The 13,203-nt window shown below is 41.0% G+C and overlaps 2 protein-coding genes across 3 annotated transcripts in view; one reads left to right on the top strand and one right to left on the bottom strand.

Annotated features, from left to right (window-relative positions):
* The window catches only part of LOC310743925 (uncharacterized protein), a 797,205-nt gene that overhangs the window by 349,609 nt on the left and 434,393 nt on the right, over positions 1 to 13,203 (top strand). The gene's annotated exons all lie outside the window — the stretch shown is intronic.
* Positions 1 to 13,203, bottom strand: part of PDZRN4 (PDZ domain containing ring finger 4) — a 220,950-nt gene that overhangs the window by 199,220 nt on the left and 8,527 nt on the right. The window contains exon 4 of the mRNA XM_083574417.1: positions 12,929 to 13,021. Within this exon, the coding sequence (XP_083430543.1) occupies positions 12,929 to 13,021 (93 nt within the window). The remainder of the gene's footprint in view (positions 1 to 12,928; positions 13,022 to 13,203) is intronic.

Raw genomic sequence — 13,203 nt, 5'->3', positions numbered from 1 at the left:
GTACCACCGTATAGTATTGGCAGTTTTGTTCTTAATCCCTTTCCCAAGTTTCCTAGCATACAACAGCAGCTGCACACTGGTTCAACATCTTCAATGAGCTAGCCACTGCTCCATATATATGAAATTAGGATTTCCTGCTCCAATGTGCATCAGCAGGAATCATAGGTTCATATCAGAATGTGCACGTACAATAAGGTTACCAGATTTTTTTTCAATGAATCCAGGGACACTTTTCAACTTCCTACTAAATAGATGGATTTTGTCAGGGGACTGATTTGTAAATCCAGGGACTGTCCCCGGGAAACAGGGGTGTCTGGTAACCTTAATGTACAAACAAATTATGCAAGAACTGCAGCTGCTTCAGTAGGTCAGCTTACCTTAAATGGTCAGGTGGCATTGAGGCCTGGCCATGGGTCTGGTCAGCGATCCAGCAGCTGGCTAGGGAGGACTACAGGCCTGACTACTATGTTCTGAAGAGAAAATAACCTTAAACTTTGAGAAGGAGAGCAGATTGTCCATTTGCAGCCGCAATCCTACACCCATTCATCTGGAAGCAGGTCCCATTGAACTCAATTAGACTCGCTTCTGAGTAGGCATGTATAGAATTGTGTTGTTAATTTACATATTGCTGGACAGGTGGAAGAAATCTCTGATCTACCGGTAGCTCCCTGACCTATATGCACAGCACACCTCGCTCTTTCCCCTTCTCTCTGCACATGTTATGATTTTAGTGTATGCACTACATATAACTGCACTGCCTAACAAAACAGTACTATCTGAAGAACTTTATCTAAGAACAACTGATGAAATGCAGCGAACTAACTTTTCAGACCTCTGTGAAAGTCAAAGTAAAGTTCTGTATACATTGGCAGAAAGCCTACATTCAAAATTATGTCTTTCTTCACTTAATTCATCACCACCTGAGCATTCTTTTGTTTCGGCTTCCCTCATTATTTGAGGCTGCATACCCATCAACTCTTCTTCCATGTGTGGAACTTCATGCTTGTTTTCATTATTTTAAAGCTACTCTTTCCTTCAATAACCTTGTGACGTCCAACCTTATCTTTTTCAATCTTGCATGTATCCTAACACTAGGAAAGCAAGCGTGTGTGTTTTCCCCCCTGTGTGATATTTGCCGTAATGAAAAACAGTTGAGAGGTATGACTGGCAAGACTCCAGATTTATTATAACTGCATCTACAAATGTGAGGATCTACTAAAACGAAGCAGCTAGCTTCATAATAATTGGGATCTCTTCAGCTATCGTAGAAAATAACAACTAACCAGCATCTTTCTTCATGGTAAACCAGTTAATATAGGCCATTTCCTGTTTCACACTTGCAGCTTAAAAACAACAGATCTCTACTGTTCAAATCTGCAAGGTCTTTCAACATATGGACCAGAGCCAAATTCCTGTGCAGTGTAAACTACAGATGACTATATGAATGTCCCAAGATGGGTTTTTTTTTTTTAAAAAAATTACTTCCTCCTCTAGCAAACATACCCTTTCCCCCTTCACTCTTGCTGTGTTTGGTTCAAATACAAATAAAAAAATAGGATAAATATTAATGTATGCTACAACTGAACAATAATCTTTATTTAGGGAGATACCCAATGCTATAACTGTTGCTAATACAGAATGGGGAAAAGCAAAAATAAAATAGTAAAGCATGGAGCATTTGATTCCAGCACAAATCTGCAATCCAAAAAAAAAAAAAAACAAAAAAAAAACAACCACTTGGACTGAACAAAAAAATGAGTTGTACATGCTTTCTATCCAAGACCTAGCCTCAGATCCTAAACCCACTCAAGTAGGGCACTGCACTATTGAATTGGGTCATTTTGGAACTTCTTGCCCCAAATTAGGTCAATATGGAAAGGTTTTATTCAACCTTTTCACATGTTGGACTTCAGAGGTGTGGGACACCCTCACTTTTAATCCTACTTCCTTATATAATTCCAGGCTGAAGATAAATAAACAATATCTACTATTATTTCTAAAGTAGGACTCCATTGCCTGCATGACTCTTATGAAAACAACATGCCACTTACAGAATCACAACTCTGGGAACGCTCAGGCATAGATTCAGGCATAGACTGGCTACATAGCCCCCAGATTAGCGTAATCTTGAAAGATCCTGTGGTGCATGGCATAGCAACTAGAGTCCTAAAACCTTATCAATATCTAGCTGTAGCAAGTACCCAGAAAGGCATATATCATATATGTGATATATTTGCTACCGGGTGGTGCTGATGTCTAAACCACTGAGCCTCTTGGGCTTGCCGATCAGAAGATCGGCAGTTCGAATCCCCCCAACGGAGTGAGCTCCCGTTGCTCTGTCCCAGCTCCTGCCAAACTAGCAGTTCAAAAGCATGACAGTGCAAGTAGATAAATAGGTACTGCTATAGCGGGAAGGTAAACGGCATTCCCGTGCGCTCTGGTTTCTGTCACAGTGTTCCGTTGTGCCAGAAGCGGTTTAGTCATGCTGGCCACATGACCCGGAAAGCTGTCTGTGGACAAACACCGGCTTCCCTTGGCCTGAAAGTGAGATGAGCGCCGCAACCCCATAGTCGCCTTTGACTGGACTCTCAGTGGCTTAAAAGCTGACCCACTTGCCCCTTCAAGTCATTGTCTGCTAGCATTAAGAGAAATTCTTTGAAGGTGGCACACCACTGTTTTTAACCATGGTCCAACTAGCTCATACAGTAATATTTGGCTCTGCCTTATGCTGGCGGGGTTGTAAGGTACAAGGAACATATTAGTGTTTGTGATCAGGGAGTAACTTATGTACACAAGTTCTCGAAGCGGGTTGTAATGGAGACTGGTATTATTGTTGGCAAACAAGTCACCTAGGATGCTAAGTTACGTATCTTATCCATCTCAATGGAGGAAATGCTGACCTTATTGTCAGAGCTGGAGTCAGATGCAGGTCAGCAAGAGAGGAAGCAAATCTCTGATGTCAGTGAAGTTAACTCTTTATTCAAGGAAATGAAATACAACTCAGCCTAGTGGTCTCAGCAACCCTTCCCAGTATGACTGGCCCCTATGGAGCAGTTTGTCCACACCAGAACCAAACTCTCATCAGTAGCATGTTACAGAGCTTGTTTAAAGTCTGACATCCCCTCTCCGCTGCTGTTTCTCTGATGCCCATTATACCAACCCCCCTCTCCCCAAATTCCAGTTTTACTCCAGTTAGGAAAATTAGTTTCAAAAGGGGGGGAAATGCATTCAAGATAGCTCTGATGTTTTAAACATTGAACCTGGACCCAGGAGCTATGTACAACACTGACCACAGCAAAAAAACAAGCAAGGAAACCCAACTAACACCAACAAAAAAAACCCCACACGTATCAGCTCTGTGAGACTCGTGAGATCAAGCGTACATCTTTTTTTTTTTTAAGTATAACTTTACTTTCCTTGTCTAAGAAATAAAGCAGTGCCAAGTCCTCTTTGAAAATATATTACAAAGATGTGCATCTTAGCATAAGTTGAAGAGGTCAGGTTTACTGAAGCCTTTTGTTAACATGTTGGCAGCAAACTACTGCACCTGAGACATCTGAATAGAGTTTCAGTCATGTAAAAAAAGAGAGAGATGTAAATGGTACTGTATTACTACCATTTCTTTTCAGCTACAGCACACTCTTCTTTAAATTATACTTGTTTTAACAGAACTTACTTTAAACAACGTCCTGCATTCCATAATGTGACAACTATGTAGAACCTAGTAAATTACTTCAGACACCTAATCTTGGTTACTTTTGTTTTTGAAACTGGCCTAAAAAGCCTATGTCTCATTATGCAGCATCAAAGACCTTCACTAATTTGTAAAAACAGCCAACTGGTGTGTCCTATGGTCTTCAAGTGACGCAATTCAATCTCCCACACCAGAAGCTACATTAACAAATGGAAATGCCTTCTGCTCTTGCAGCAGGATCTTTGGATTCAAGCCCACATAGCCGTATCAGAATGCATTTCTGGGAAAATAAAATTAAAAATTAGAAGGAAATTCATTATGCCCAGCATTGAGAAAGCGGGTAAGATGTTTTTAATTCCTCTCTACTAGAATTTAAGGTCTTACAATGACATTGACTGGCGTTAGATTTAAGTTCCATGCCACAGGACTTCCCTTCATCTCCTGTCCCTACGCACCCCACTGCACCCCAAATCTGTTTGAGGGTCCACTAACCCCTGGAGCAGATTCTGAGGGTGTGTGGAGGGCTGCAGGGGAGAGCTCCCTTGTGCAAGTAGAAAGAAGTCTGGTGAGCAAGCAGAACAGCAGTATTAGATACATCCCTTATTCTTCACTCAGTGAACAAATACATGAAATTCTTTGCTACAGCATGTGGTCATGGCCAGTATCTTAAGCTTTAAAAGAGATTTATATATATATTTACTAACATTTCATTCATATATATATATATATATATATATATATATATACACACACACACATACATACATATACATATACACACACATATATAAACATATATATGAAATGTTAGTAAAAGTTATGTTTGTATGCAGTCTGCAACCAAGTAAGCAAAATGGAAAACAGTGCTGTGTTTATCAGGAAACCACAAAGAACTTCATAATAAAAATAATTATGAGGCTTTTCTTTGCAGAACTTTATCTATTGTGTATTAACAAGTGTCTACAACCTATGAGAATGTATCAAGAAAGAGATACATGTCAGATTATGAATTGTTCAAAGTTCTCTGTGTATCTTTAATTGAAGTTTAAATTGTAAACAAGCATCTAACCGCTGGCAAGGTGGCAGTAAATACGGTACATTTAAATCGGCAAAGGAATAGCGGGACTATTAGTACTAAGGATGCAAAACAAAGCATACACTGTAATTATTTTCTGCACTGATGCACTCCATTTTTCCTGCCCTCTAATCCCACTTAATGCAAAAGATTGATATGGACTTGGAATGCAATTGGTCCTTCAACAAGGTACTAATAAAATATGGAAGCTGAAGTAGCAAATTAAGCAGGTCATGTTGAGCTTATTTTTACCTTGAGGATATTCAAAGTCGCTGTGGCGTTTGCCTCCTAGGATGGGTCAAGGAAAGGGTTAAAATGGGTGTGATGTGATTGGCTAGTGAGAATGCCAGGGGGGAGTAAAAGAGAGAGTGGGAGGTTCTGAAAAGTCAGTTGAGGTTTGGGAGTTGGGAGTTGAGGTTTGTCAGTTGGGAGTTGAGGTTTGGGGTATAGGAAAAGGAAGAGGGTGGAATAGGTAGTGGGTTGGTCAAGTTGTATTGTGAGAGAGTGAGAGGAATTGTTAGGGAGTTAGATAGATAGTTGGGAATAATTCAGTTTGAAGTTGTTAGGAACTAAGATTTAAGAAACTGACAAGAGAAAAATAAACCGAAACCATACGCTTATTCCTGCACTTAAAAATAAACTTGATTATTAGTTTATGTTAACAACTGTCTGGACTCCGTGTGTCCCCGTGAGAAGCGGGGTGGTGGCAGCGAAAAAAGCAACTGCAGTGGTGGCACAGGGTCAGTAGACCGTGAAACGTCTGGGGGCCCTGTGTGATCTCCACAGTCGCAGATACCACCAATCTTACTATAGCCGATTCTGACATTGCACTGAAGTGTTGCATATGCTGGAGCTGTGTGTGCATCAATGCACACAATTTCCTGCACCGAGTAGACTGTATTAACATAATTTACAGCATTTCTATAGATCGCCTGTAACAAAAGTTCTCAGGGCAGTTCACAACATAAAACAAGTTAAAAATGCAGCAACAATAGGGATGAAAGAAAACAATGCAACATCCTAAGGTCCTAAAAACTGGTAATAAGCCAATAAAGGTAAAAATAAATGTAAGAGGCCTAGGAAAATAATGCCTTGTGGAAATGTCTTTTAAACAGGAGCCACCTGGCACACCTCACCTGATGGGTATACAGACAGCAACTGATTTGCGTGGGAATAACGTCCTGAGGCACCACGTGCTTATGTGAAATTGTCTATAATCGGAACACCCATTGCAAAAGTCTGCAAACACCCCGTTCTGCCCCCACCCCGTTCTGCCCTGCCCCATTTTGTGACATTTTTGAGTCACTTCCAGGTTTGGTGTGATGTGTGCATGTGTGGTCACACACATATAGGACGTGCCTAAAATGGTCTCTGCCTGTATCTGAAGATTTCAAGGTCCAGGTAAGGATATGTGCCAGGAGGCAGTTTTTCAGGTACCATCTTAAGCCATACAAAGGGCATTTATAGTTTGCACTTTATCGAAGTGCATTTCACAAAAACTTTAACATTCTTAGGGAAGAACACATTTCACACATGCTCTCCCAGTAGCCTTTAACAAAGGCCAATCGTGCTCTATTCATATACTCGCAGCACATATTCAATTATAGTTGTTAATGTATACAAACTCACAAAAAACATGCACTAGAGTATAGCCTACTGTGTAGAACACATTTTACTAAACACACACACCTCTAACTCGACAAAAGAGAAAAACAATTCTATGATATCCTATTTTTCTCACAAGTATTTAGTCTTCTATCTACAAGTCATTTTTGGCAGCTGCAAATGCCTCATTTTCTAAAAAAAAACCTATGAACTATTTCAGTGAAAACTAAATGTGAAGACATGTTAAGGATAGCGGTGATCATCATCAATAAGCCGTGAAATGAGAAACTTAATGTACATATTGCTTAAGTGGGATGAAGGGACAGGGAGAAAATGAGAAATTCTCTGTCCTAATTAATATTCTAACTCAAAATCCATTCTTATTTTTAAGCCACACACACACAAAAACCTTTAAAAAATCCTATTTGAGTTCATTGCCTCTCCTTTGCTAACCTTTCAAGAAATTAACTAGAGCATACAGATGATGCCTTTCTGATCCAAACTGAGTTGTATCAGATATTGAAAATATGAAGGAAGGGAAAGATTTTAAAAAATGTTCTGCAGTCAGTCAGTCTAACTATTGACCCAGAAATCTGGGATAGCTAATTAAAATTAACCTGGAGCATACAGGCACTGAGCTATGACTTTTCCTGCTGTATTGCCAGATCATTACTGTGACATGTGAATCGTAAGATGAATGCCTGCCACTGTTCAGCTGATTGAAAGAGGACTCAAAATGCCCTAGCTTTGCTCTCTGTTACAGGCAGATGAAGGAAAGGATGGTTAATCGCTTTTAATATTGCCCTTAGATGCAGAATTCAGCCTGTCTGGCACCATTCTTTGTAATTGCTGGGTCTACGCTAGTGCCTGGTCTCAGGACTTTCATTTTTCTTAAGAAATGTCAGAGCTTGTGCAGTCACTTTGGCAGATGGACAGCATCATTAACTGTGCTCTAATTATTTCATGGTAGAACAAATAATTTAACTAAAAGTAAAAATAAACCAGCACTCATTACATTTTAAGTCTGCTCAGACATTTAACCCCATATATATATATCTCATAAAATGTAAAACCTATGTTGTTGGCATTATAAACGTCAACTGCAGAACAAAAACAGAATGCTCCTAAAACAGTGTTACATGCTTTTCTTCTGCTTTTACTGCTCGCAGAACCCTGTAGACACCAACAAAGCACAATCATTTTTATTTATTTCCTCTTTTGCTTAAACATTTCAAATATAAATTGCAAAGGTGAATAACACAGATGGCGCTGTGGTCTAAACCACAGAGCCTAGGGCTTGCCAATCAGAAGGTCAGCAGTTCAAATCTCCACGATGGGGTGAGCTCTTGTTGTTCGGTCCCAGATCCTGCCCACCTAGCAGGTCGAAAGCACATCAAAGTGCAAGTAGATAAATAGGTACTGCTGCAGCGGGAAGGTAAACAGTGTTTCCATGCGCTGCTCTGGTTTGCCACAATCGGCTTAGTCATGCTGGCCACATGATCCGGAAACTGTCTGCGGACAAACGCCAGCTCCCTCGGCCTATAGAGCGAGATGAGCGTGCAACCCCAGAGTCATCCACGACTGGACCTACCTAACGATCAGGGGTATATTTACCTTTACCTTTATAATTTGCTACAGCAGACTATATTTTCCCAGTTTAAAACTAACAGCATTTATGTATTTATTTATTTTGAAAAGCACAATGTGTGGCTAATTCAGACACACGATGGGCAACAAGCAACTAAAGGAGGAGCACATCATCTTACAACCTAGACTAAGAATACATCCTGTCTCCTGAGCAGCGTTTGTCTCTTCATATTTGCCATATCAGCTATAGCCTAAGCCAAGGGGATTAAGCTACAGAATTTCAGAATGAAGGAACACCAGTCATGATATACACCTCTGCTCCTGTACAGCATGGAAAATATTTAAATACAGTGGTACTTCGGGTTAAGTACTTAATTCGTTCCAGAGGTCCGTTCTTAACCTGAAACTGTTCTTAACCTGAAGCAAAGTTCTTAACCCGAGGTAATATTTCTGGGTTAGCGGAGTCTGTAACCTGAAGCGTATGTAACCTGAGGTACCACTGTTTTTTGGGGTGGCTTAACCACCAGCCAGGATTTCTTTCTTAGCTTGCAACTAGATAAAAGGTACCCATTTTAATAGCCTTCACTTGCTTGCTTGCTTTTCCCACTTTCAGAGCTGCATCCAAGGAAATGCATTATTATGAAAGTTATCATATATATTTCAGCTACGGAGAAACCAGTTTTTTTGGGGGGGGGGGAATCTGTAAAAAGACTACGATCAAGCCATCTAACCAGAAGATTTTAGAACTGACACTGTTGTATGTATAGCTCTTTCCATTTCATATTCAGTTTTTGCCACCTAGGGGGCAAATAAATTAACACTGAAATACATCTCCAAACATCACAGTTGTAATACTGTACAGTGTACTGACAGCATCCTATGGGGGCAAAACCAAGTGCCAGGCAATTAAAAGTACAAAAGACAAGCAGATGACAAGAATTAAACTCATTAATTTCACACATAAAGCTCCAGTGAATGAAGTGTGAAAAAGCTTTTGACTTCTTGCCAATAAGAACATCAATTCCTCATTTTTTCTTCTACAGAACTGTAGTTTTCACTCTCAGCAGGACTGGCATGGTATTTATCAGGGTGTATTTTACCAGGGAGAAAAACTTGTACTTCGAGCCCTGGGGGAAACAAATTATTTCTAGTTTAAGGCACAGTTATATTTCATAATCATCTACTGTGTGATGAAACAACTGTCTCCTTACAGAGAAAACTGAATCAGATTACAGACAGTTGGACTTTATTTTTCACATTTTAATTATCTATCCAGAAAATTCAAAAATAGTTGTCATTGTCAAACAAGGCACATTCTATGGATAATAGCTGGACAGTATTCAGTATTTAATATTGGACGCCCAGACATATATTTAGTTTAAAATAAAAATAAACAGCAAAATGTATTTATTTGCAAGCAGTTTGAAAAGAAAACTAAAAGGAATAAAAAGATAGCAGAAAATTAAACACCAAGAGAAATATCAGAAGTCCTGGGGTGAATTAACTGGCAGCAGCGTTCAATAGAGCTTACTCCCATGAATATAGGCTTGATAGGATTATACTCAACAAGTCCTGGAAATAATAGTATAAAAAGGAAGACTGCTAAATCTAAACCCAACTGCTATGCAGCAAGCAAGGCTTAAAAAAGTCTAGAAAGAGTACAGTGAACCAAAGTCATGACGGAGGCCAGCATATCATGAGCTGCATGAGTTGAAATCACATCATCATCATCCACCCAAGGACATGCAAAATGACAAAACAGGGATTGATAGACAGCAATGCTCTTGCTAGTTTCAGTGCTTCTCTGCTGCATTAAAAATATATGCACTGACCATTCTTCCTAAGCTACTTGTCAAAAAGCTATAGAACAGTGCAGTCACTTTAGAAGGTTTTCTCAATCTCCACTGTTGTATCTACTGCATTGTTGCATCTACAGCAATTAGGCCCAGGGGCGGAGGAAATTGGGTTCTTTTGAGCCTAACTGCCACACCGACAGGGTAGAAAGGGGGCACAGCACATGGAGAGAGTTACTCTTCCCTAGCTACAACACACACAAACACAAACAGTACTGGTGATGTTTTCACACACAGAGAGATTTCAAAAATCCTCACCTTGCCACTGAAAAACTATGAAAAATGATCATGTTCAGCATATACGTCCATTCCTGAACTCCACGGCTGTATCCCAAGTCAGCAATAATCGGGGGGAGGGGGGGACTGAACACACCTCAAGCTGTCAACTTAATATGAAACCTATCTATCAACTACTCTTAATGTTTATTTATTCTCCTTTGGGTGTCTTTTTTTTTAAAGGTTATACATGTCGCGATGCCGCAACTTAAGAATCATTAATAGCCATACCTCGGGTTAAAGACGCTTCAGGTTACGCATATTTGGGTTGCGCACCACACCGAACCCAGAAGTTACTTCCAGGTTTTGGCGCTTGCGCAGAAACACCAAATCGTGACCCACGCATGCGCAGACGCAGCACTGCAGGTTGCGAACGTGTCTCCTGCATAGATCACATTCGCAACCCGAGCGTCCACTGCATTGAAGCATCTCTTTATTAGCTGCGGCCAGCAACATTCCTGCAAGAATCTTAGCCAGGCATAGGCAAACTCCAGCCCTCCAGATGTTTTGGAACTACAATTCCCATCATCCCAAGCTAACAGAACCAGTGGTCAGGGATGATGGGAATTGTAGTCTCAAAACATCTGGAGGGCCAGAGTTTGCCTATACCTGATCTTAGCTAACCATCTCTTAATAATATCTGAGACAACCCGTCCTGGATCCCAAAATGGTTTTAGACCTTCTAGGTGACAGTGGATATGATTTTCACAGCCCGACAGCTTCAAGAAAAATGCAGAGAGCAAAACCAGCCCTTGCATATGGCATTTATTGACCTGACTAAGGCCTTCGACACTGTAAATCGTAATGCCCTGTGGACTGTCCTTCTGAAAATTGGCTGCCCAGATAAATTTGTGAACATCCTTTGGCTCCTCCATCATAATACGACAGCAACAATCACAGATAACAACGGCTCTCAAAGTGAACCGTTCACAGTGGGATCAGGTGTAAAACAGGGTTGCCTTATTGCCCCAACTCTATTCATTATTTTCATTGCCATGATCCTACACTTTGTCAAAGGGAAACTCCCCTCCGGAGTAGAAATCATATATTGAACAGATGGAAAGCTCTTTAATCTGAGCAGGCTAAAAGTTTGGCCTGTTGCTCAACATCCCAGAAACCAAAGTGCTGCACCAACAAGCACAAAATAACCCCTCTGCAGTGCCACATATCCAACTCAATGGTGTAACGTTGGAAAATGTCGGTCACTTCTCCTACCTGGGCTTCCACAAGGGCAGACATTGATACTTTATACTTTATTGTCACTTGTACCACTTGTAAACAGTGAGATTACACGAGCACCCCCACTCAGCTCTCTTAGTCTTAATTCCCCTCATTTACTGACACACACACACACACACACACACACACACACACACACCAAACCCAAAAGTCAGTTGCCCTGTTGTTATCTTTTCATTCAGCAGCCTAACAGCCCATGGATAGAAGCTGTTCTTTACCCTGTTGGTGTGACTAATCATGCTTCTATATCTTCTGCCCGAGGGCAGGAGATCAAGAAAGTGCCGGCCAGGGTGTGAATCATCCCTGAGAATTTTCCTCACTCTCCTGAGGCAACATTCTCCCACAATGCCATCCAGTGGATTCACGGGACAGCCCATAATATCTTGTGCTGTATTCACCACCCTCTGTAGGCACTTCCTATCAGTTGATGTCAAACCAGCGTACCACACTGTGATGCAGTATGAAAGGACACTTCTATTGTGGACCGGTAGAAGGAGATCATCAAATGTTGATTGACATAGTTCTTTCGCAATACTCTGAGGAGATGGAGTCTCTGTTGGGCTTTCTTAACCACCTGGGTTGTATTGATTTTCCAAGTTAAGGTCTTCACTGAGATAAACTCCTAGGAATTTAAAGGAAGAGACTCTCTCCACACAGCCCTCCCCGATGTACAGCAGGGCTAGTTCTCCTCTCTTCCTCCGAAAGTCCAACACCATCTCCTTTGTCTTGCTGATATTAAGGTGCAAGTTGTTCCCTAGGCACCATGTAGATATTTTTTGGACCTCCCCTCTATACGCTGATTTGTCTCCACCTGTTATTAAACCCATTATGGTGGTATCATAATGGTGCCGAAATCCAGCGTCACCTGAGCTCTGCGGGTGCAGCTTTCTTCCAATTGAAGTGCAGAGTGTTTAAGGACGGGGACATTTGAAGGGATACAAAGCTATTGTACTACCAACCTTACTGTATGCTTGTGAAACATGGACCACTTATAAACACCATCTCTAACACCTCGAAAGATTCCATCAACGATGTCTCCGAAAAGTTTTACACATCACTTGGGAAGACAGTCAAACTAATGCCAGTGTACTGAAAGAAGCAAAGATCACCAGTATCGAAGCAATGATTCTTCAACATCAACTTCGTTGGGCTGGTCATGTTGTGCAGATGTCTGATTATCGTCTTCCAAAGCAACTACTCTATTCCGAACTTTAAAATGGTAAGTGCAATGCTGGTGGTCAACAAAAGAGGTTCAAAGACTCTCTCAAGGCAAAAAAAAAAAGTAGTATAAACACCAACAACTGGGAAACAACTGGCCTGCGAGTGCTCCAACTGGAGAACAGCCTTTACCAAAGGTGCCATGGGTTTTGAAGATACTCGAACTCAAGACAAAAGGGAGAAACATGCACACTTGGCAAACCCTCATCATAATCAGCTCCCACCCGGAAACCTACGTCCCCACTGTGGAAGGACATGTAGATCCAGAACTGGCCCCTACAGTCACTTACAGACTCAGTTTTAAAACCATGTTCATGGAAGACAATATTACTCGGCTATGAGTGATCACCAAAGAAGAAGAAGAAGAATAACTACTCTTACCTCTAGGATCCTGTCATTCATTTGCATACCATCTGCTTGGTCAGCAGGCCCATTTTCCACAATTCTGGACACATAAATTCCTTCCTGATTGCCCTAGAGATGAACATACACATTTTAAAAGGCATATTTTTATAAAACATTTAAAAAAAAACTTAAGGGGACAATTCTGTGGTAAGTTCTGACATCTTTGGTTCTCCTGGCATTAAGGCCCCAATCCTGCCTCAGCCAGCTCAGCTCCCAAATAGGGTGTTCTGGAGCAAGAGCAGGAAGCGGGG

Source organism: Podarcis filfolensis (assembly GCF_964270895.1).
Source record: "Podarcis filfolensis genome assembly, chromosome: 10".
Taxonomy (NCBI): domain Eukaryota; kingdom Metazoa; phylum Chordata; class Lepidosauria; order Squamata; family Lacertidae; genus Podarcis; species Podarcis filfolensis.
The sequence above is the reverse complement of the archived record's forward strand: the minus strand, read 5'-3'. Positions and strand labels throughout refer to the sequence as shown.